Raw genomic sequence first — 26,038 nt, forward strand, 5'->3', positions numbered from 1 at the left:
AGAATAAAATCAATTTTCCCAAAATTTGCAAGATTGGATTCCAAGGACCTTGGGTTTTAATCTTTGACCTAATCTTGTTCCTCTATAAGTACTTGACACAAGGCATATGAAAAAGGGTTGGAATTTCTGTTCAGAGGCACACGCATAAGAACAAGAAATTCACCAAGAAACTCAAGATCGGTTTGTGAGAATTTGAAGGTTTTAACAAGATTCAAAGGTTGCAATAGCTTGCTCGTGGCATTCTGAAGGTGGTTGGATACTAGCATAGCATCAACACTCCCAGAATTATCTCCAATTGACCAAAGTAAGTCACCCTAAACTTTGATTCGATTAGCATGTTAAAGGCATTCTCATAGTGTTTTGATCATATATTCTGGTTTATCTTGGTGCCATGGTTGTTTCTGGATTATTTGTTTGAAGTTTGTGTGCCTTAAACGTGATATGCCATAAGAGGTCGAGTCGAGTTCCTAGGGTTTAATTTGGGGCTTTTCTGTAGAGGTGAAATTAGGTTAAATCAATAACATGACCATGTTCGCATGATTGAAACAAGGAGAATAGAACAGGTGCGAATGATTTATATACAGGCATGTGCTATTCGTTATTTGGCAGGTATACTGGCGACAAAACAATTCGTAGCAATTTCGTAGCGAATTCCACAGGTTTTTTTGCAGTTTTGATGGGGACGATGATGAGTTGTCATCATCTAGTTCGCCAGTTTTAAATTTCGCACGCGTTGTTTAATCGTTTGTTTGTTTTTTTATATAATTTGTTCATTGCGTTTGGTTAACGCGTTGCCATTGTGGTTGAGTTGGTGTGCGTGTGTTACGACCGGCTTTTTAATTTTAAGCTTTTAAACTTAAACTACAGAGTCGCCACCTATGTTTTTATTTTATCCTAAGATAAGGGTAAACATGGGATAAAAACCTAATAAGAGTTTCTAGGTAAGTTGAGAAATTAGGGTCGAGGGAAGGTGTTAGGCACCCTTGACCCTTCCTTAAGGTTTTCTAAATGTCTCTAGGGTAAGAGTTTTATGGCAAGGTTTATGGTCTAAAAAAAATTGTGGTTAAAAGTAGGGCAGAGAATAAGATCTCAGACCTACTTAATTTTAGGGAAAGGGCTACTTAATTTTAGGGAAAGGGGACTCGCTTTGGTTGCCCAAATGCCTACGTACCTCCTTATTGGAGAATCAGAGTCAACGTAGTTCGTAGTTATTTGTTGGTGTTTTTTATGGGGTTGTACACCATTATTGTTGTATGTTGAATGTGTTTTACGTAGTTTCGCAGTTAACGTAGTTCGTAGTTATGAATAAAGAATAATATTGTATACAACCCCTATTTTTGTATTTTTTAATAATAAAAGTAAGACAAGTATTTATAAGTTGATTAGAATAGTTGCATAAATATAAATATATATTAATCAATTGGTTTATAAATAAAGGATACATTATAAGGAAATTATAGGTAAATTTTGCATATCAAAACACTTCAATGGGTGTTTCAATTTGCACAAAATTATAATCAATTCTTACATAATTTTAACAAAAAAAGATTATTTTATTTCAAACATTATTCATATGAAAAGAATAACATCGTGAAATAAAGTTTAAATTCAAGCACATAATTTATGATTCAATAAATTAATTGATTAGATTAGAGGTTAAAATATTTAAAGGGTTATCAAAATAAATTTTATTTATTCTAAAAATAAGATTCATTATTAAAAACAAATTAAAAAAAGATTAGGCCAGGGGTGTATTATTGTACTGGTTAGTAAATTAGGGGAGTGTTACTATTAATAGGTTCAGCCCAATATGATTCAAGATCCGTTGGACATGGTGCGGAAGGGTTCACGGTGTTACAGTAGGTTGCAGAGGTACGATCGTTGATCCAGATCCAATGGTCAACAAAATCATGATTTGTAGACGTAGATCTAGAATATTTTAATCGAATGGTCTGCATGATTAGTTGGATAAAGGTGCATCATAAGGGCTTGGTGGGCTATTATTTTGCCGACCAATCACGTGGCCTTATAGTGGCCACGTGTCGCACGATGATAGCGTATGAAGGGATAATGCCTATCACTAACTTCACTTTCCCCAAAACTTTCTCTCGGTCTTCTCCCCTTCCTAATTACTATCCACCTCTCTCTCTCTCTCTCTCTCTCCCTAATATCCTCCTTCATCTTCTCGTTTCACACAAACAACACAAAAAAATCCAGAGAAAACAAAGTCATCTTCTCTACCCCTTCCCCTTTCGATCGGAGCCCAAATTCACAAACAAAATTCAAACCAATCATGCAATACAAAAAAACGCAATGAAGAGAAGAGAAAACAATCGGTCCAAGCATACAAATGTACAAGAAAACGCGAGGATATTAAAGAGCTAAGCGGATTCGTAACTCACCTTCTCCATAAAATCTTTTCGAATTTTTCCTCTCCGATCTTGATCTGATTCCGCTTCTTCTTCGTTTCAGGTCGCAAATCGGCAACACGCGACGAGCTTCTTATCCGTCTCCTCCTCTCCAATTCCATTTTTTTCTCCCCTTATTTCAATAATGCTACTCTGTTATATAGTGAAACAAAGATATCTTTCGGGCTTTAATTTTGGTTTCTTCATATTGATGAGGGATGATTTGTTGCAAGTTTTGTTTTTGGAAAGAATATTACTTCTCTAATTCACTCATAACTTAGATACTAAGCTTTAGTATTTGGACTATTTTGTTTGGGAAGATATGGTTTTCACGTGTGATTTGGTCAGTTTTGTGTGTTTAATGTAAAATTGATTCTAATTTAAAGTCTTGGAGATTAAGTTTATGTATTCGGGCTGATTTGTGAACTTGATACAATATGTGAGATTTAATTATGGTTAATGGTTCTAATTATGGAAAGATATTGTGTAGAGATTAGGTTGTTTTGAAATTGATGAAGATTTGATTATTGTTTTCAATTCAATTTTTGATTCTCCTGGATTACTTTGTTGTCACTCACGTGTTTGTGTATTGTGCTTTAAGGTGCATACTCTTAGTGATGAAGATGATAAAAACCTTCCTTTTCAATTGATTTTTTTTATAAATTAATAATAACATGACAGTAATGATAAATAATATCAAATCCTAATATTCATACTAAACATAACTATAATAAAAAAGACAAATCTAAAATACTATAATAAGAAAATGAAAATGCTTTTGACGATATAAATATAATTTATTTTTTTTAAAACTTAATAATCAAAATAACTAATAAAATTATGTTAATAATGATTTATATTAATATAGTATACTCTCTAAAAATAATAATAATATAAAAATATGAAAAGTAGGATTCGAACTCAATACCTCGCAATTGTAATTTCTTAAATATGCTCTCTTGCCAATTGTGACATTCGATTTATTCAACATAAAATTGTACTATAAAACAAGTGATGTGTCAAGCAAAATTTATTTATTAAAAAAAATACAAATAATTGTTACATATTTTTTTTTAAATAAAAATTACTATTAAAAGTTAGTAAAATTGAATAAAACTTATAAAAACCAAAGTTTAAAAATAATTTAAATGTTAGAATTAAGACGGGCAAATTTTGGGGTATGACAGCGTGGCTGTTGGTCACCCAAGGGTCCAGGGTTCGATCCCTGGCCCTTTATATTTTTTCACAAATTTCCTCCTATGATCCCATGCGCCTATGACCCTCTATTCTACCATGCACCTTCAATAGCCAGCCTTGTGATAGCATCCTCCATAGATCCTACGCCCCAGGATTCGTCCCTATACCATGTACCTTACAGTCAGCCACATTGAATCTTAACCTTCATAACAATAATAATTTTAATTAATTCATTTGTTTTAATTAATTTTCTTTTTTAAAATATTTATTAATATAATGATAATTATTTTTTATATAAATTAGTATATGATATTAATATTTAAAAATCACAATTTGTTGTTCGTTCCGATTAAATCGATTAATCGCTATGGTCAATAATAATTTTAATTAAAATGATATTTAATTAAAATGTAATTAATTTCTATTTGGTTAAATGGTTTCAACTATTTTATTAGTTGCGATGATTAACTTATTTATTTTCCATACCTCAATTCATTATTCTTTTTAATCGAATCAATCGATTACGAGGGGTAATGATGCAAATTAATTCATAAAAATTGTTAAAAAATACTATTATTCGTTATTAGTGATAATTGAATCAATCAATTAAAATTGATAATGATACAACTACTAATCTGTTAACTATGGTAATTGAATCAATTGATTATTGCGGTTAATAGTACAAACTAAAAAAATCAGGGTTGTACTCCCAAATCCTAAAACACTTCCAAACAAACCTTTCAAATTCCTAACTCATCATAGGCTATTTCAAAAGCCTTTGAAGCAACTTTCAACCATATCAGATCAAATTCAAATCCTATGGCGTACAACCCTTCCCCGAACTACGTAGACTCTGATCCTCCATAAGGAGGTACGTAGGCACTTGGCAACAAGGCGAGTCCCCTCCCCCACAAATCTCATTTTGTCCCGATTTTATTTCTTTGAATTACAAACCTTTAATTATGATAATTTTTGCCATTTTACCCTATTAACTTTCTGTCACCTTTCTTTATATTAACCCTATAATGCAAACCATAGGAAAGGGTTGAGGGTGCCTAACACCTTCCCACAACCTGAATATAGTATCTTACCCTGATCTCTTAACTGCGCGAGGTTTCCTATTCGCCTTGGTAGAATAGGTGGCGACTCTAATCTTTAATTTTTAGGGCAAGTTGCTACAACGTTGTCTTCATCATAACAGTAAGACAGCCAACAACATCAAGATCATTAGTTCAACAACAATTGTATTAGCTCCATACTTGCAAACACATAGATCCACACCTAAGACGATTAGTCTTATAACATGAGTTAGTCTCTGATGCCACTTGTTGTCAGATACTGATTCAAAGGATCTCTAGTAAAAGAAGAAAAATCATTATTTTATGAGGATACTTGTCTGACTTTTCCAACACGTGTCGTACAAGTATTATACAAGTGCCGGACTCCAACGTGTGTTGGACACCACAACACATCTACTTCTAGAGATGTCCATACTTCATAGTGTGTCTAAACATTATAGATGCAAGAAAATTTGTTTTCAGTGCAAACAAGCAATCTCAAGCCATTGTTTTTTTGTGTTTAGTGGTCGATTTCGGGTCTGACATGGAGCTTGGTGCAAATCAAAAGTTGTATGCAGCTTGATTTTTGTCCGAGATGTCTAATTACTAGTTTGCCAATTCTAGGTTTCAATAATTTGTGAATCATGAGTTTGGAGGTCTATCATGGCATAGTGGCGGAGAGTGTCAGCGTAGAGCTAGTTACTAAGATGTTTGCTATTAGATATATTATTTATTTAATAAATTTTAAAAAAAGTTTTTTTCTTATTAATGGATAGAGGGAATATATTGTTTCGGTATGAAAATAGTGTGTTTAGGATGATTTTTCTTATAGCATTGAGCTTCCATGTGTAGCTTTGCTTGTAGTTGTAGATAACATTAGTGTTGTGAAACTTCTTAACTGGTGTTCTGATTCACTTTTGTCAATTTGTAGAGTTGATTTTACATTGGCATAACTTATGCCTCTGTTTCTTTTTAATTTTAATATATTACTTAATGTTTTGCCTCTAAAAAACAGTCAAAATACCTTCTATCACACTAAAATAAAACCTTAGATTTCAAGTTCCCAAATGATGACATTTTCATAATTCTCACAACCGCTGAAATTGGAAGGAAACATCATCAAGTAATGCACACAAGATAGAACCTCCTAGCTCCATTACATTGTGCCATTAGAAATTATTGATGATCTTACTGAATTGGACAATTTAGGTTAATACCTCCCTGAATTTGTGCCATTAGAAATGATGAAAATAATTCACACTTGATGCTGTGATGATATATAAAATATATCAAAACTGTATCAAAACAAACTTAATTTCATTACATTTATTGGCTTGTTTCATCAAAAATATGCATAGAAAGCTAAAGGTTTAGTAAATAAAAGGAAACTAGCTTTATAAAGTACACAAGAAGTTTTTTCTCCTCTATATACATGACATTGGTCTATATCACAAGACTGAAATTTATAGTACATTTATTATTTTATTTTTTTTGTTTCACAAAGAATTGTATAATAAACCCTTCTATGACATAAGAAACACAATTGGCGGGTATGGGTAAAAAAAAACTCGACGAATTCTCTTAAATACAGAACAAACAATTTTAGAGTATTCGATCTTGAAGATCTGTCATCAAAGAGGAGGCCAAGGAGCTGAGTTTTTTCCCGGTCTCTCCTGCAATGTTCTTAAGGGAAGAGATATCCTGTTGTGCCTGAAAAACAATCAGAGGAATGGGGGAGAAAGGGGCATAGCATCCTATCAGACATCAATGCAGGAACTGAAACCGAGAACCATGGAGTTTCTATTTTAATAATGTAAGGAATACCTGAAAGGATAATCGATTGATGAGATCGCTGGCAGCAAGATCAATGGTGGAGTCTCCATTGTCACCAAAAAGATCAGCACTAGAGATGGAAGATGAACCCTGAAATAACAAGAGGAAAAACAAGGTTAAGTGGAGTCCCACTCAACAAATACTGGCTTACTCAGATTCTCAAAATTCAAGAGAATTATTTTTCAGATGGATAAGAAAATTCTAACACTAGAATGGATTAAACTTTATGTGTTAACTTAATCCATTACCGCTTATATAAGTAATACAAATTAGCTTCTAATTTTTGAGACCATTCTAGAATAATTTCAGGAGTTTGATTATTGATGCAAGAAGTCCTAGCATAATATGGTTTGAAAGAAGCAATCCAATATAGACCCATAAAGATAAAGGGGATTGATCATCCAAGATCCACACAAATGTCTCACTCTATGTTTCAGCAAGTTACTATAAGGAAGGACACATACTGAAAATTTTGACAAAGTAGCCCGAGTCTCAGCATCTCTCGCCTTGTTCTGGTCTCCAAAATATTGAGATGACGAAATAGATTTGGCATTTGAGAACTTCTTTCTTGCTTCATCAGTTTCCTCAATCTTATATCAGCCAAAAGAAAAAACACAAATAAGTTCATGGCAACAGATAAAATAAAAATAAGGGGCAGGTTAAATGATTGTTGAAAGAAATACTAAGTGCACATTTTACGATGATTGGCAACATATGTTGTAGTCAGATGAGGTATAACCAAGTAAGACCATAAGATGAATGAATGATATTGTTATAGCACCCAACTTACGCCCATGCAATCATGTTGTTCTCGGCCAATCTAACCAATGCACATATCTTCTAGTTATAAAAATTAAGCAGGCACCATCACAAAATAAATTTAGGGAGGCTATGTTAATGCCACATTAAAATTTAGGAATCCACAAGTTTTGAAAAAAAAAAATATTAAAACAATAAAATAAGTCTCTGCAAGTTTTCCTTCCTATTATATAACACTTCGATGTCAGCACTTCTCACCATATTTTGAATGATGGATCTGTATCTTGTCAAAAGTTCAAACTGGGCATAGCCTCAATATCCAAATTTCAAGACAAACATATATAGCTAAAATTGTGCAAGTAGGGCTTACTTGGACTTTTGAGGTGCTTGACCCAAATTTCTTGGGAAAACCACTATCCATTCCAAAGTCTGCAAAGAAGCTTGATGACTTTGGTGCAGAAACATGATTGAATGCATTTGAACTTCCAGAATCCAAATCAGGTGATTGAACATTATCTACATACTCAAAACGAGAACTCAGAGATGACCTGGTAGACAAACTGTTGTTTGTTGTGGATGGAACTGGAGAAGGTGGTTCTTCAGGCTTCTGCTCATAGAGATTCTCACTTGACTGCATTTTACAAGGATCATTTTGTCAGTAACTCCTATATCATTAAATTAAAATAGAGAAACAGACAACTTTAACCCAACAGACAGTTCCAGTAAACAGCATACAAACAAAGATAACAATTTCCACACCTTTCTACTGAACTTAATTATTTGCTTACCATTCTATTGAGCTTACGAGCACCAAGTCCCCCACCCTTCACAGGCTTTTTCCCACCAATAGGCTTCTTCAAATTATTAGACATTACTGTATGTGAAGCTCTAGGTGAAGATGTGCTCTCGGGCTTTTCTACCTTCTCCATAGTGCTTTCTTTCAGTACCTCATCGATCTTGATCTCAGGAAGTCCGTTAGAAGACTGAGAAACAATAGGTGATGGAGTCAAGCCTCCCTCCTCAACCATACTTTTAGCTACTTCCTTTGCGAGAATTTGCCTGTATAACTCTGCAGCTCTAGATGTATACTTTGCTTCTATTTTACCACCATCGGTCCAACCATGTTGCTTAAAGAAAGTCGTTGCACGACTGTTTCCTCCAAAGCTCATTATTTTTAGTTGCTCAGGAGTCCATGAGTCTAAGTTTGTAGATCTGCGTAGAAAAAGGCATATAGGTATCAATCTTTTCTTCCTTCTTCCTTCAATTCTACCACTTCATCTCTATTGATGGTTATGCAATTATTATAGAAAGTTGTGTAAAACAAAGATGCAGACAGAGTGAAAAATTTCAATTGAGCGACAAAACTGAGTCCTATCAAATCTCTCTAGATTAACAACTTACGCTTACCAGTCTAATAAAATTTATTAAGCAAATAACTCCTGTTCAACATTTTATAGACCTATACACAAACAAAAAGAGATAGTGTTTTGTAGGGACAATGAACCTCTTAATCAAATGAATTTTTCTCTTAAAAACTACATTAACTCTTCATAGAAGTTAAACTAATTGATTATTTATTTTCAATTATCTATTCAATTGCCTCATACCACATGGAAACTCAAGAAGCACAACAAGATGACTTTATATCAACAAACATCTTTCCAATCTTGATTCTCAAATAATATCGATCTAAATATGTAACACAAAAAAAAACACAAAACACTAACAGAAACAAGAATGATACTTTCTCACGCTTTGTTATCACAAAATGACATGCAAACAATGGACGACAGTTTGGTCCCAAAGTAACGTTTTCTAAATAATCTTGATGAGCCAACATCAGAGAAAGTGAGGACAAAGTATGTGCAAAGATCATTACTCGATTTGAAAAGTTATCTACAAAGCAAATTCAAATTGAACATTACTCAGATGATAGATCAGTATCCAAATTGTATGAATATTAAATTGAATGCCAACAACTCCTTCCCCAGTTTCCCAACACATATACAAAGAACGATAATTCCAATTTCCGAATCAAATTCAAATCTTATATCTAAAACATATATTATTCTGATTTCAAATAAAATTCAAAACCTGCCACAAAAAATTGGAACTCATGTCTACATCAACAATCCAAAACTTACACAATAAACAACAAAAACATCCACCAGCAATTTATTCTACATTGCATCCAGACCACAAAATCATTTCACCCATAACAAACTAAACCTACATTTTAGACGCAAAACCTCGAATGCAATTTCATCAACTATCCAAATTTTAACCATTCATTTCAGGAAAATCATTAATCACACAGCATTACTCTGAATCAGCACGCACATTAAAATCTCATCAAAACACAACAAAATCACAAACTCTTCCACACAAACAATTTTCGCACAGAATCACAACATAAACAACCAAATTCACGAGCATTTAACAAAACAAATCAATAATCTACCTCACGAAACTGATGTGAACGCCGAGACTTCGATGAACAGCAGAACAATCAATGCAGAGAAAGATCCCATACGTAACAGACGCCCATGTAGGATTCTTCGTATTGCAATCGAAACACATCTGAAACCAAAAATCGCACGCACACAAATCAAAATTCACAGATCTAAAACCAGATCTCATAAATCACACAATGCAAATTCACAATCACAATAGCGATCAAAAATCAAAGATCAGCCAGAAATCAAAATTCAAATTCAAATGCAAATGCAGAACCTTATTCTCAGACTTCAATTTGAGTTTTCTGAACACTACATTCTTATCGGTGAATCCATCAGAAGCCATTTGATTATGAAAAATGCAACAAAGAAATTGCAAAAACAAAAATGTATATGAAAAACGGAATTGAATGAATGAATGAATCCCTTTGATTATTGAATATCTCAGGGGTGCTTTGGTGGAAGAAGAGCACCACCTGAGAAATATTAGATTATTTTATTTTTGGGGATGAAAATTAATGTGTAGTTTGAAACCGCAAAATTTGGTGATTTTTGGGTTTGTGTTATTTCCTTAGTTTGCTCGTTTTCCATTTTCGATCGTCTTAATAAGGTCTTTTTTTTTTAGAGTAGGAAAATAAAGTTTGTACGGAAAGACGTAAATAGCCTTTGAGTAATTGTGCTGTTAGCAATTGGGTTTTCGGGGGTGGGTGAATGGTTGTTGTCCCTGACCAAAGATGAACAATCAAATAATATAACTTCTTGATGATAGATAGATATATATTGTTGTTGTTTTTGTAATGTAATTCTTTTAGATATTATAATTGTTTCTTTTCTTAGACTGTTTTACTCTTCACTTCAAGATTAGTTTGTACACAAATATTTGGGTATTAATAAATTGGGTTTATAACAAAGTGAGGCCTATACATTTGCTAATAGAGAGGAGAGTCTCTTTATAAATACATTGTAGTTAAAATGTGATAACACAAATTTATATCATATATTTGGCTTAAAATCCATAGATATTATTAGCATTTTCATTTAATTATATTGTTTTATTATGATATTATGCGGGTATTTACGATGTTTCAGGTATTGCGTTCGTATTGAGGTTATTCGTGAAAAGGAGAAGAAATAGAGCAAAAAGCATCCATATTTATAAAAGAGTGGTGCCAAACAAATAAAGAGGTGCAAAGAAGACCCAATTGTGCAAAGATACAAGTCCAGCCCACGAAGGAGCTGGACATGACCACTTCAGCGCGTGGCCCACATTGAAGAAGACAAAGTAAAGAGTGGAGACGTCCGTCTCCCACTCTACTTTCCACGTCCATGCCACGTCATGAAGAGGAGACGTTCGTCTCCAACCATCCCTAAAAGTTCTCCACTTGAGACGCACGTCTCAAGTCTGTTGCCAAAGTCTCCTAAAAATGTGGAGACGCGCGTCTCCGAATTGCAAGTCAAAAGGTGGCTATTTTCAAGGAACGAATCTGCAGACCCTCAGCTATAAAAAGAGGCTGATACTTCAGTCTTCAGGGTCAGGATTTTTGCTAACGAAGTGCTGCCAAATTTATTTTCCAAGCATTAATTTCTTTCCTGCATTTTATTTCACCGCTTCTTTTTCTCACAACAATTTCTACACCGGAGATTGTTGTGAACCTTTCATAGATCTAACCTTATGTTAGATTTAGTTTTTATTTTCCTTGCCTTTAATTTTATGCCCAATAATATTTGAAGAACGATCCAGCCAACCTGCGATGGAGGTTCGAGTACTTCAAGATTCAGATTTATTTCATTCAGGTTTATTATTTGCTGCCTTTATATTATTTAATTGCATGATATATTGTATGCCTTATAATATGCCTTTTATTATAAACCGAACAAATTTATGCATGTTTAACCGTATCAATATGTCTGGCTAATTAATTAAGATATCGGTATGTAAAGTAAGTTAACCGTGGGATCCGAAATAAGTTGGCTTAATTATGTTTTTATTAACTATCACTTGTTTTTGGTTTTATGTCTAATTCAATTAATAGAGTCTTAAAATCAATAGAGCGAGAGTTTGAGGTTTTAAGGCCGTCAAAGGTTAAAATCAATAGAGCGAGAGTTTGAGATCTTTAACTGGATAGTAGACATAAGGCATTAGTTTTAAGGATGACGAAAGTGTATTAAAACTAATTAGAAATTATTTACTTTCAAAAAGTGTTTTAAACCCGACACGGGATGGCGAAAGCGTATGTTAGGAAATACTAGCATGAGCCGAGTCAATAGAGCGAGAGTTCGAGAATAGGAGATTTAAGTAGGTAACGACTTCATAAAGCGAGCATTTTATTAACTATGTTATTTTCAAAAAGCTTTTCTAAATCTAATGGGATGGCGAGAGCGTACATTACGAGTTAGGATAGGAGTCTAAATCAACAGAGCGAGAGTTTGAGAGGATGACTTTTAAACAACAAAATTAATAAAGATTTTTAATCAAATAAGAACCATAGCCAATGGACCTTTGGATCGCCTAAGTTAAACGAAATACATACTGATATCCATTTATTATTAAATTACTTAGACTTCACAATCACATTTCCCTTTAGAAACAATCAAGATATTAGTAGTCTTAGCTTTACATAGTAACCTTAGATAACGGTAGATCGATTCATAGTCCCTTTGGAATCAATATCTTTTAAAACTACACGATGCACTTGCAGTTATTAGATTTATAGACACGTAAAGTCGCGATCAAAATGAGTAATGTTATTTTGACACCAAAATGTTACACTTATACCATAATAATAATTTATTTTTAATTTTTTATAATTTTATACTAAAATAATTTTGGTTAATATAGTTTAGAGTTTGATTATCGAATGTTCTGACATTAAATATTAAATCTTTCATAGTAAATTAACTTTGGTTAATATTATATATAAAGTTGGTTTATACAATTCATAATTTGGTTAATGAGTTCTCAAAAATTAAAAAAATATTAAATAATAAAATAAAATTGGTTAATAAAGTGTAAAAGTTGGTTAATACATTTATAATTTAGTGTCGGAACATGATTAATACTTAATAGTATGTATTTAATTGGTTAATTAAGTAGTGAAAGTGATTAATGAATTATAAGTAAAATAAATAGCTAAGGATGTACACATTCTTATATTTGTGTTATTTTAAAATAAATTTTAAAAATAAATTATTTTTAGAAATGATACTATTTTAATGGAAAAATATTGTTCACCATATAAATACGGTAATCAATGTATGCGGTGTAGTATTTGGTGTCATATTTTGGTGTGAAGGTAGCTGTTAAAATATTTACTTTTAATATAATGGAGGCTAACAATGGTTGCTAGATATATTGACTATTCTTTAGTCAATACTACTACAATGGTTGAAGATTTTTCTTTAGACAATTTTTTTATCCACTCCACTACCTTTTTAGGAACCACTGCGAAATTCCAAAAACGCCCATATATTTCGGAAGTGCATCTTCGAAGTCAAAGGGTGATTTCGGAGATGCATCTCCGAAATCATTTTTTTATTTAAAAAAAATGTGTTTTCGGAGATGCATTTCCGAAAGGGTGATTTCAGAGATACATATCCAAAAGCACATGTGTTTTGCAGTTTAAACAAAACAACCTCCCCCCTTTTTCATTTTATCCTAAAACTCAAAACTTTCAAAAATCCCCCCATTTCTTGCCACTACTACACAAAGTTGATTCTCTAAATTTGCTTTACAACCTTCAAAGACTATTTCAAAAGCTACATTCAAAGCTTACAATTTGTAAGTTCTCACAACCTTAAACTGTAGGATTGAAATTCATATTATGGCTGTTTGAAATTAGCAAAATGTTATAGGGTTAAGTTATTATACGTCATTGAGGGTGTTTAGATAGGAAAAAATGAATTTTGAAGCATTTAGGGGAAGAAATGGGTTTCTGCTAAAGATGGTGTTCGCAGGTTGTTTCGGAAGTGCACTTCCGAAAACACCTCTCTGACTAGTTTCGGAAATGCACTTCCGAAATGAACTCATTTTTTTTATTTTCTAGATTGTTTCACCTTCTTACCGGTTTCAATTTTTTCAAGAAAATGTCAGGAAACCCCGCACGACTTAGACAGGGTAGGGAGACCCGGACCGCATCGGCTCAACGCGAGCGGACCTCACAGTTAGCATCGACACGGGGACGGGGTCGAGTACCCATCCAAACGGATGAGGCGCCTGCTGGTTCCTCATCTGGATCTAGGGGTCGGCTGACTCGGGCCTCTTTCTCTCCTGAGGTGGTACGTGAGGAGGAGGAGATCGAGGAGGATGTGAGACATCATGAGGATGATATACCATATGCTAACCCTTCGAGCGGGGAGGATGATACGGAGGAGGGGTACCCGAGAGGGCCTACACACACTTCCGTACTGATTTACTATCACGACCACGTCGCTCGACGTGTTTGGGAGGGAGAGGTAGTTTTTTTAATTACACTTTATAATTTAACCGTTTCTTATTTAGGTTTTTATTCCACTTTCTCTTAACGGTCTAACTAAGTTTCTTTTTTGTTTTTGTTGTGACAGGAACGACCGACCATAAAATCCGTGAACCATGCACAGAAGATATTTTCTCTGTTTAAACCACAGGCTCAGTGGTTTAATGACGTGGTAGCTGGGAGCGGGCTTGGCGGGTTATGCATAACCGACTATAGTACCATCAGCCACGACATGCAGGGCGCTTGGCACAAGGAGACATCTTATTTCCACCTTCTTGTTGGGGAGTTCACGATCACCTTACACGACGTGGCCTGTCTGCTCCACCTGCTGATCAGAGGGAGGCTGCTCGACCATTCCCTGATACTAATGGTTGAGGCCATTGAGTGGATGGTGGGCTATCTGGGCATGGACCCAAACATGGAGGATTACGAGTGTAGAGAAACGGGTGGGGCGCGTATCAAGTTCTCCAGCTTGATACAGCTGTATGAGAACCACTTGGTGGCGGCACCAGAGTTGGAGCAGGAGAGTGACGAGCTTTTTACTGAGTATCACCGTGCTTGCGCTCTGCAGTGCTGGTTCATGTTATTGGTAGGCACTGCACTCTTTGTGGACAAAAGTACAACCTACATCGACATGACGTATCTCCGGTACTTTATCGATCTGACTATAGTAGACCAGTGGAATTGGGGGGCAGCTATTTTGGTATACCTATACTAGAAGCTGAATGAAGCCTCCAACTAGAGGACCAGATAGTTGACTGGATCATGCACATTCCTCACGGTACGTTTTTGTTTGATTATTTCACATTTAATTATGGTTCATATTTTTTTAATATATTATATTATTGTATCGTATTATTTCAATATTATTTCACATTTAATATTCAATATTATCGTATTATTATTATTATTTCACATTTAATATTTTTTTCAATATTATTTCACATATTATGTTATCGTATCGTATTTATGTTTCAGGGATGGATCATCTTATACTTCCACCACATCCATGGTTTCGCTATTGATCCTGCGTACAATGAGGGCATGCCCAGGGCCGCACGATTCGTCCTCCAGAGAGGGAATAACACGGTGGGCCCATATCGCGTGTACCTGGACCACACTGTGCATGATGACATCCATTGGACACCCTTCACTAATTACTGTCTTGTTGTCCCATTCGACCGCACCGCTTTATACTCTATATGGTTGGCGTGTGGGACCAACACCATGGTCAGGTATCTGCCGGAGCGGTGCATTAGGCAGTTTGGACGTGTACAGATAATACCGACGTCTCCGCTTGAGGCTGCTCCCGACACCATTACCCGAGTGGGCCTCACTGCTATATTTGAGGATTGGGCGCATCATTTGGTTCCCGAGGAGTATCGGCGTATGGTGGCCACCCAAGAGTGGCACTGTGTGAAGGGTACGTCACATGGTTTTATCGTGTGTCACATCCTTTGATAACACCCGATGCTCCCGGAGATCCTCTTAGGCCAGCACATGAGAAGATCTTGGAGAACCAGCATGCCGAGGATGACCATGCCATTGATCTCCTGCCAGTATACCAACGGATACAGATGCTTGGACAAGATGCATTGGACAGAGGTATCATTGAGCAGGGCGGTCCAGAGGCAGTTGCTATTATGGAGAGGATGGTCAGTGACGCGGCTGGTGCGGCGGCGTATAGACGGCAGAGGAGGTCCCAGATAGTTAGGGTTAGGCATACTCACTAGCAGTTGCCTATTTATATTTTATTACTGACTTTTTTGTTTTCAGGTTGTATTATTATTTTGACACTGAGCACGATCCCATACAACTATTTTTTGTATTTATAATATTATTATTTTATTCTAATTTACGTGTTTTATTTTGTCGATTCTATTATATTTTGTTGATTAACGTAAAATATTATATTAACCATTATTTTGAAAAAAAAAAAACTCAGAGCATATTTCTGAGATGCATCTCCAAAATAATGAAAATGTGGAAATGGATGTTTTCGGAGATGCATCTCCGAAGACATCCAAAAAAATGTGTTTTGGAGATATATCTCACAATTCTGCGAAAATAGAAGAAAAGTTGACTTCAAATATGCATCTCCGAAGTCAGGGGTATTATGAAATTTTCAGCAGAGGTTCTCACCCCAGGAGGGTAAATAAAGAAATTTTATTTCTTTATTACATAGGTGACAAATAACGTTTCTGCATGTTTACGTTTTAAAATAGTTAAATTGTTACTTGGAAAAAGTAGTAAAATATAATAGAGAAATCTTTTTGAATTCTACTAAAAGGATTCATTGTGAATTTTTTATTTTTTTATAGAAGATTCATTTTTTATTTTCTATATTGATATTTAAATTTGATATGTTTTTATTTATTTTTTTCAACATTGAAATTTAATCAACTTTTTTTTTATATCTTCTTGTTTAGTGATACTTATGCTTAACTTTGTCTTATTCTTTTTGTTACCATCAAAATTTCATAATGGTTTAACTTTCATAACATATAGAGCCACAACCTAGTCACAAAGTCCAATTGATTGAGATTAATCCTAATATAAATTTTTTAAAGTCATAATATTTAAAGAGTTTACAGACCATAGAATTGAATAATCACAAAACACAAACATGATCACAATGATGTCAGACCGATGACGTCATCCTTTTAGTTGTAATCCATAGTAATATTTAATTATAGAACCTAATATGAATCTGCCTTAGAGGGACACATGATCAAAGTAAATCATTATAGTAGAGTTGTTAGATCATATAACGAATAATCTTTGAATATCCATCCCTCTTATGGCAGCTACTTATTTGATAATGTTTATAAGTTGAATGGATCAAAGCTTAAATCATGAACGAAATCACTTTTCTAATAGTATTTCAAGCACACACTTAAATGTCTTAGAGTCAACGCCTAGGAATACCCAAAATAATTTAGCTTACTTCGAGTTTGCACAAAAACAAATCTTGAATTTTTAGTGAAAAGGATGTACTTTTGTTATGTGTTTTTTTTTTCTTCTGAATTTGAAATTATCTATTTATGGGTCAAGTAGTGTTGTTTCACAAGATTCCAACATTGATGAAACACACCTTTCAACAACACTTTTTACTAAGTATTGTAACTTTTTCGCCAACTTGCAACACTTCATAATTGTTGTCTATTTTCAATTGCTTACTATAACACTTTATATAGCATTGCCTATTTTCGAATTCAAAAAACAAACTTAAGCAACGATTATTAAAAACAAGAGCAACGATTGCCACCATATGTGACAACTTGTCGCCACGAGCCAGCCAAGGTCGACCGTCGAAACGCCTCTGGTGCCGGTGTATAACATTGCAAGTAGCTTGGTTGTTCTGATGCGTCGTGCCTAAATGCTCAAGTGTCGCTACTAGCGCCTCTACACCTTGCCTTTGGACTTGGTCCTAGAGTTGGAGCCGGTGACGTCAATGACGAAATTTGTGACGGGGGTGTGGGGGAGACAAATGGCATAAGACATTTGACCACCACATTTTTCCATGTGGAGCTTTATCCTCTTTATCTCTTTTATTGAGTTAATGGATGTAACTCTTTCTAAAAACTTTTAAAGTGAGTGATGCTTTCTATGTGAGACTATTTTCCATGCATTGATTGTTCATTTTCTCACTTACATATTTTCTTGTCATTTTGGAACACATTCATGGTAATTATTATTGTTATTAATTACAAAAACCCCCAATCGTTCTAATAATAATAATACCCATTCCAAAAAAGGAAACAAAGAATGTTAAAATAGTTAAGTATCTTTCGATTTTAAACTTAATCTTAATAAGGACAAAAGAAAGTCTAATAAGAATCTTAGGTAACAATGCTTTGAACCTGTTATTCCTTGTGATTAGATTGGTGTTACCTTGCACACACTCTTTAATATTTCTTCGTTTACATCTATCTCCTAGCACTATTTATGCCCATGTATTTTTTCAGTTTTGTGAATTTATCATGGGAGAAACTCCAATTCTCCACTTTACTTCAGATACACATTCTCAACATTGAACTTCATTAAGAGTTTAAAAACTTAACCCTTCAAATACAATAGTCAACATTATTATATAATGTTGCACAAAAATTCAAATCAACAACTTATTGTTACCCATTGAATCTTGAGGTTAATGTTTTATTAATGTTATATTGGGTTGTCATCGTTATTATAAATCTTACTCAAGGAGCTTCAATCACATACCTCTTGAGGTAGTCTTTTATAGCCAATAGCATAACAGAAGGATCAACTAAAATATAGCTCAATCGTATGTATGTGTGAGTGAAATGATTTCATTCTTAATCAATTTTTTAACAAAATAATGCCTAAGACCTATGTGCCTAGACTTTCATTCCATTATACACTTGGATTAATGCCCAACCCAAAGTGGCTTGACTATCGCAATGTATCAACACCTTTGAGACGTTGTCTTTGAAAGTGGAGAAAAACACAAGAAAGAGGGGATTGAATTGTGTTCTTTCATTCTTTTTGATTTCCCTTTCTTTTTAACGTCCTTTCTTTCTTTGGTAATTTCATCTATTGGATATGCTTTTTGTGTTGCAAAAGCATGCTTGGAATTGAGTTGCATAACCAATGATATGTTCATTTAAACTTCTTATGTGTTATCAGAACTTCTGACTTGCTCAGTACAGTTCTGAATATGTTAACATGATTTGAACGGAGTTAAATGAATGATACAGAAAGTAAAGAACACGTTTAATTTTATCCTGGTTCACCTTCTAAATAAGGCTACCTCTAGGGATGACAACGGGTCGGGTCGGGTGCGGGTTTCACACAACCCAAACCCGCACCCGAAATCGGCACCCGAACCCAAACCTAAATACTGTTCGGGTGACAAAATAACACTCACGCCCACACCCGTTGAGTTTCGAGTTTTTTCACCCAAACCCGAACCCCGTAACAAAATACACAAAAATATATTTTTCCTACAACTTTCCACAATATATTTTATATTATATATATATATATATATATTATTTATATTTATATATATAAATATAATTATTTATATTTATATATATATAAATAATTATTTATATTTATATATATATATATATAAATATATATATATATATATTTATATATATTATTTATATTTATATATATATATATATATAAATATATATATATATATTTATATATATTATTTATATTTATATATAAATATATATATATATATATATATATATATATATATATATATATAAGCGGGTTTGATTTCGGGTTTCGGGAGTAGGTTTCACACTACCCAAACACGCACCCGAAATATCGGGTGGCACCCGAACTCAAACTCGGTCAACTCGGGTTTTCCCCCGTTGACTCGGGTTCGGGTGCGGATGGGCCCCGAGGGTTTAGGTCTGCTTGCTATCCCTAGCTACCTCCAGTCCACCTTCTTCAGGTGATTTGCCTCTGTCTAGAGGTCTTAATCCATTATAACTAATCTTGATTACAACTGCACAAACCTCTGTCGTGAATAACAATCCTGCACCGCCAACTGCTGTGACTAACCCTGCACAAGCCAACTGCTCGTGACTAACAGCAATGGACTCTTCAGTGATCTCCATGAGATATAACATCCATTGACTCTTGGACTCCTGACCTTCAATTGGTCTCCAAGAGATTTTCACAATGACCGCAACCACTGTCTTCTCAAGCTTCTGACCTTAAATTGGTCGCTCAAGGCATCATCACCAATTTTAGATTGGCTTTAATATAGTGCTTCCTAATAACCAGATATTCTAAGTACAAACTGTTGTCATACCCCAAAATTTACCTCCCACACCTCTCTCATAACAAGGGCCAAGTTCAAATCTCAAGACATGGCTCACTCAAATGGATCCAGATAATTCACAGTCAACTGATTCAAACTGGAAGGTCAACTAATATCAAAGCATGATTCAAACCATGATCATTAGGCAAACATCAAGTGTAGGATGCATAATCATCATTTGATCAAGAATTGATCATGATTCCATTAATAGAAACTCAGAGATGAACAAATACAAAAAGGTTCAAATTAGGGTTTCTTAGGAGAAAGTCAACCCAACTTTGACTGGGCATAACTTTCACATGGAACATCAAAAATTCCCCACTCAAAGCCTATCTTGAAGAAAATTGGATTCTCTACAACTTTGTGTCTCACAAGCCAAGGCTAGAAATGCTTCATTTAGAAGATACAAGGCAAAAGATTATAGGTCATTTTCAGGCATCCTTCGGAAACAGTCTTTTCCCAAAGAGAATATGATCAAGATAAAAGCTTCAAATGAGAAATATGTTCCAAAGTGGCTTGTAGAGGACCTCTTGAGGTTTCTAAAAAGTATTAGAACCCCCTCATAGCTTAAAAATTGAAGGAGATATGCTTGATCAAAGTTAGGAGATTTTGAGGGACCAAATGTGAAATAAGAAGGCAAAAAAATTGAAATTCTTACAAATGGGCCTACATTTTATGACCCAAACTTGGTCCACAAGCTATCCAAAACATATGCCATGAATTATATCATTTTATTTGATTTTACATAATTTTATTTCATTTAAAATTAATTTTTAATGATTTAATTAAATGAAAAATCAAATATTTGGTAGAAAATATGTTTTGATTGTTTTTCAATCAATATTAATGGCAAAATATACCTCAATTTTCGTGGCAAACCAATTGGGAAGAGATTGATACAAGTTTGGCTAAAAAAAAGAAAGATTCTATTCAAGAAATAAAATCAAATGTCCAAATCTTGCAAGCTTGGATTCAAGGACTATGGGCTTCGTTTTTGACCTAATTTAAGTCTCCTATAAATATACAAGTCAAGACAGTGGATTAGGGGTGGGAGATTCGTGCACAAACACACTTGCAAGAACAAAGAAAAGTCACAAAAAATTCAGAATCGGTTTGAGAGATTAAGGAGTTTTCAAAGGAGTCTAAGTATTGCAACGTGTTCGTGGGATCACTCTGAAGCTGTTCGGACACTCACACGACCTCAACACCCCCAGAATTTCTCCAAACGAGCCCAGGTAAGTTGCTCTGAACTTTGGTTTGATTAGTGTGATATAGGCATTCCCATGGTGTTTTGATTGTGTATTCTGTTTGTTCTTAATGCCCTGGTTGTTTCTGGATTGGTTTTATGAAGTTTGCGTGTGTTAATCGCGTTCTGCCATTGATGACCGGTTGAAGGTTTTAGGGTTTAATTTAGGGCTTTTAACTAGAGTTAAAATTAGGCTAAATTGATTGCATGATTGGGTTCGTACCGTCTATACTAAACTTTTGGAACAGGTGCGCCACATTTATATGGGGGAGGGAGCTATTCGCTATTTTTGTAGTTTGCAGTTGCTACGGAAAATTCGTAGCAAATTGGTAGTAAAAAGGTGCAGGTTCTTGTGTCTTCTTGGGGAAGACGAGTGCGTGTCCCATTCTGGTTGGGCAATTTCAAATCGCGCGCGTAAAATTTCGTTTGGGGGTCACTTGTTTTATTTGTTTCACCGAGGGCGCATAATAAACAAAGTTGCTTGCTTGGTTGGTTGGTTGTGTGATGCGCCTGTGAGGAGGGGGCGTGGGTTCGAATCCCTCCTCCAACATATTATTTTTTCTAAAGTTCCCTACATGATCTTGTGCGCTCCTTATCATAGCTCTCACCGTACACCCTCTTAATCTGACCATACAATCCCATTAACTTCAGATCTAACGCCCCTGGTTGAGTCCCTATAACATGAGCCTCCTAAAATACCACACTTAATCAAATCCCTAATAAAAACTTATTAAACCTAATTTATTTTAATTATTTGTTTTTTTTAAATTAAAATACTTATTTTAATATATGTTAATTATGTTATAATTATTTTTTAATAAAAATAAATACATGATAGTTATATTAAAATTTTTAATTTGTTATTCGCGCCGATTAAATCGATTGATCGCTGTGGTTAACAATGATTTTAATTAAAATACTGTTAAATTAAAATAAAATCAAACTATATTCGATTAAATGGCTGCAATCATCTTATTGATTGTGGTGATTAATCCTGCCTCGTTCTATAATTAATCTGTTATTATTTGTGACCGTATTAACCGGTCATGAGAGGTAACAGTATAAAATAAAATTCATAAAATAATAAAATACGATAAGTTGTTATTAGTGATAATCGAATTAATCGATTTGAATTGGTAACAATGCAAATCCTTAATCTTTTAACTATGGTGATCAGACCTATTGATCATTGCGGTTAATTGTGCCAAATCAGGGTTGTACGCCCAAACCCTAAAATAATTCTAAAATCCATTCAAACTACAATACAATCAAACTACGATAGGTCATTCAAAAAGCCTATAAAAAACACATCTCTAATCAAATTCAATCCTAATGGCGTACAACCTTCCCCGAACTACGCAGACTCTGATCCTCCCTAAGGAGGTACGTAGGCACTTGGCAACAAGGCGAGTCCCCCTCTTCAAAATCTCAATCATGTCATTAAAATTCTATTTGCCACATTTCTTTACAAATCCTGCCATGTGACCCTAATCTTTGAACATTAGCCTTTAGGAAAGGGCTGAGGGTGCCCAACACCTTCCCTCAGCCTGATTATAATAACTTACCCTCAATCTCTTATCTGCGTAGGGTTTCCTATTCGCCCTTCAGAATAGGTGGCGACTCGAAAGCTGAAATTTTTAGGCAGGTTGCTACAACTGTATGACAAGTAATTGTTTTAAGTAATTATTCTTTGGACTCTTCTTGTCTGCATCTTCTAATGAGATCCTAGCTTGGTGTGAGTAGGCAGCGTAAGAGCACTGGCTTTAGTTGTTGAGACCTTCTTCTAGTTGATCTTCATCTTTAATTCTTCTTCAAGAGCATGTTGGGAACATAATATATATTCTGAATTGCCTTTTGTATTGATCTCTTATTCTTCTTTTCAAGAAGATAGAGAACAACTGATCTTATTTTGAGTTGCTTCTTGCTTTGATCTTCTATTCTTTTCTTCAAGGAGATTAAGAACATCAGTTCTTATTAAGGATTGCTTCTTGCTTTGGTATTCTATTATTTTCTTCAAGCAGATTAAGAACATCAGTTCTTATTAAGGATTGCTTCTTACTTTGATCTACTATTATTTTCTTCAAGCAGATTAAGAACATCAGTTCTTATTAAGGATTGCTTCTTGCTTTGATCTTCTATTCTTTTCTTCAAGCAGATTAAGAACATCAGTTCTTATTAAGGATTGCTTCTTGCTTTGATCTTCAACTTTATTCTTTAAATAGATTAAGAACATCATTTCTTATTAAGGATTGCTTCTTTTCATCTTTTGACCTTTTTAGTGATATTCCAATTTTGAGCCTCTCATCTCCCTAAGCCACACATTCCATGATAAGTCTTTCTTCTATTTATACCATTTTTTATTGTATCTGTTATCCAGATCTTTGGAGAGCACATTAAATGCTTGCGTGTTGCTTTTTTTTTTCTTCAACAAGCTACATGTGGGCTGCTTCTTCAATCATCCTCGGGAGTTGTTCCATTAACTTGTTGCAGCCGTTTTGCTAATGATGATGTTTGTAACGACTTTTCTTTTGATTAGGCTGATATTGCATTTTCTTTTCTTTGTCCACGTGTGCCTTTGCCGTTAATAGCTTCTTGTATGTGACTTACGTTATTTGATCAAAACCTTCTGATCTGCTGTTCATGTGACTTCTGATTTGTTGTTCATGCAAATATGTTGTTGCATAGTCTTCTGACTGGTCTTGTTCTTTATTTGCTTCTTTACTTCTGATTTGCTGATATTGACTTGTTTGATATATTCTTAATCAGAACATCTGATGAATTGTTTGAGTGAGATCTTGCTATTTCGCAGAACTTCTGATCTGTCATATAAGGCTCGTAGTACCTGCATTCTTAATGAAATCATTAGTAATAAAATTGTCACTCACAAAATATATGCTTGTTATCATCAAAACCAGATTCTGAACATAGATTCTCAATCTTGTTCCAACAGTCTTTAGCCAATGGAACTTCCAACAGAAGGTCCCTTAACCATTCATCTTCTTGATCAGTGGAAGCAAGAATCATTAACTTTGATTCCATGGTTGAAAGAGTAATACATGTTTGTTTCTTTCTCTTCCAAGAAACTGCACCTCCAAGTAATTTAAATATCCATCCAATTATAGATTTATGATCTTCCTGATCTCCAACATTTGATATTCAACTCGCATCGGTATACCTCTCTAGTATGGCAGGAAACCTACCATAATGAAGGCCAAGACTTTTGGGTTTCAAAAGATAACCGAAAATCCTTGTGATGACCTTTAAATGCTCGCAATTTGGATTACTAGTAAATTTACTCATTTTACTAACTGTAAATGCTATGTCGAGTCTAGTGCATTGCATCAAATACATTAGACAATCAACTACACTTGCATATTTCAATTGAGCCATAATTCTTACATCATTCTTTTGAAGTTTGACACTAGGATCAAATGGAGTGTTCACTTCTTTAAAAGGTAAGAGTTTGAACTTATCAAGTATTTTCCAACATAATGTGTTTGACTAAGTTCATAGTCCTCACTATTTTGCCTTACTTTGAATCTTGATCCCCAAAATAGCGTCACCTAGTCCAAGAGCTTTTATCTTGAATGTGAAAGATATAAACCTCTTTGTTTCTGAAATTCCATTCATCTTGTTGCTAGTGATCAATATGTCATCAACATAGAGATAAAGAAATATTACAATGTTTTCACACACCTTTGTGTACAAATACGTGTCACAAAAATTTGGAATAAATCCATTTGAAAGTATGATAGAGTCAAACTTTTGATTCCATTATTTTGATGCTTGTTTTAACCCATATATCAGCAGGTGATTGATAAAGCAAAGGAATATTGTGCTAGTGCGGCGTTGCATCAGGTTTTTATAGAGCAACAACATTACATAGTTAATACCAGGTGGAATCCATCAACAATTGGTTGGATTTGTGTCAATGTGGATGGAGCTGTTAAGCATAATTTATCTGCTACGTGTGGAGGTATTATTCGTGATAACAAGGGGTGGTGGGTTAGGTGGTTCTCTAAATATATTGGCCTTTGTAAAATAATGTTGCAGAGTTGTGGGAAGTGTTGGAGGGGATTAAGTATGCGATTGGAAAAGGATATCCGAGAATTAAGATTTAATCAGACAATAAAACTATCATTGCGAGGCTCAATGGTTTGTGTAATCAATTTAGAGCAACAAAAGGACTACTGAGAAGTATTAATCATCTTATCACCAGAGATGCTGTAGTGAGATTCATATCTTTTGGGAGGCTAATATATGCGTTGGCGCTAGGACCAAGATTAGTTCTTTGATGATTGTTCGGATGTGTTGGTTAACTTATTAACTAATGACTTGCCAGGGGCCTCTAGTTCCCGTGTTTCTTTTTTGTAGTTTTTCTTTGTAGGGCTTAGGCCCTTGTTGTAATAAAAAAGATAACGGAAGTATTTTAATATTAAAATGTAACATAAATTTTTTTAAACAAATTTTTTAAAATATAATTGTAGAAATAAAATATTTCATTAATGACCGCTTCAAAAATGTAAAATTTAAAAGCTCAATAAAAATTCAAACAAAATAAAAAAAATGGTAGATGTAATTGTGCTTATCATTTATATTCTTTTAGTGTTATAAGACTATGACTATGTTTAAATTGATGGAACCTGATGGAATGGAGCGAAATAGAATGTCATAATGTTATATTTCATTGTTTGGGTTGGTAAAAAAAGGACGGAATGTAGCATAACATAGAACATGATGGATGAATTTCATTCTATTCCATCCAATCCTTTAATTTTCATTCCATCAGATTTTGGG

The 26,038-nt window shown here is 34.3% G+C and overlaps 2 protein-coding genes across 2 annotated transcripts; one reads left to right on the top strand and one right to left on the bottom strand.

Moving 5' to 3' along the window:
- Positions 1-6,032: 6,032 nt before the first annotated feature.
- LOC131620580 (probable ADP-ribosylation factor GTPase-activating protein AGD8) lies at positions 6,033-10,306 on the bottom strand. Its single transcript, XM_058891705.1, has 7 exons — positions 9,989-10,306; positions 9,717-9,835; positions 8,044-8,467; positions 7,626-7,886; positions 6,961-7,086; positions 6,488-6,586; positions 6,033-6,373 (listed from the first exon to the last, which is right to left on the bottom strand). Exons 1-7 carry the CDS (start codon positions 10,055-10,057, stop codon positions 6,266-6,268), a joined length of 1,206 nt encoding a protein of 401 aa, XP_058747688.1. The 5' UTR covers positions 10,058-10,306; the 3' UTR covers positions 6,033-6,265.
- Positions 10,307-13,794: 3,488 nt separating this feature from the next.
- LOC131619067 (uncharacterized) lies at positions 13,795-25,362 on the top strand. The gene is made up of 6 exons (XM_058890208.1): positions 13,795-14,112; positions 14,272-14,886; positions 15,162-15,606; positions 15,744-15,898; positions 25,052-25,217; positions 25,295-25,362. The coding sequence occupies exons 1-6, from the start codon at positions 13,795-13,797 to the stop codon at positions 25,360-25,362; spliced, it is 1,767 nt and encodes a 588-aa protein (XP_058746191.1).
- The last annotated feature ends 676 nt before the right edge of the window (positions 25,363-26,038 follow it).

This window comes from Vicia villosa, linkage group LG7, assembly GCF_029867415.1.
Source record: "Vicia villosa cultivar HV-30 ecotype Madison, WI linkage group LG7, Vvil1.0, whole genome shotgun sequence".
In the NCBI taxonomy this organism is placed as follows: domain Eukaryota; kingdom Viridiplantae; phylum Streptophyta; class Magnoliopsida; order Fabales; family Fabaceae; genus Vicia; species Vicia villosa.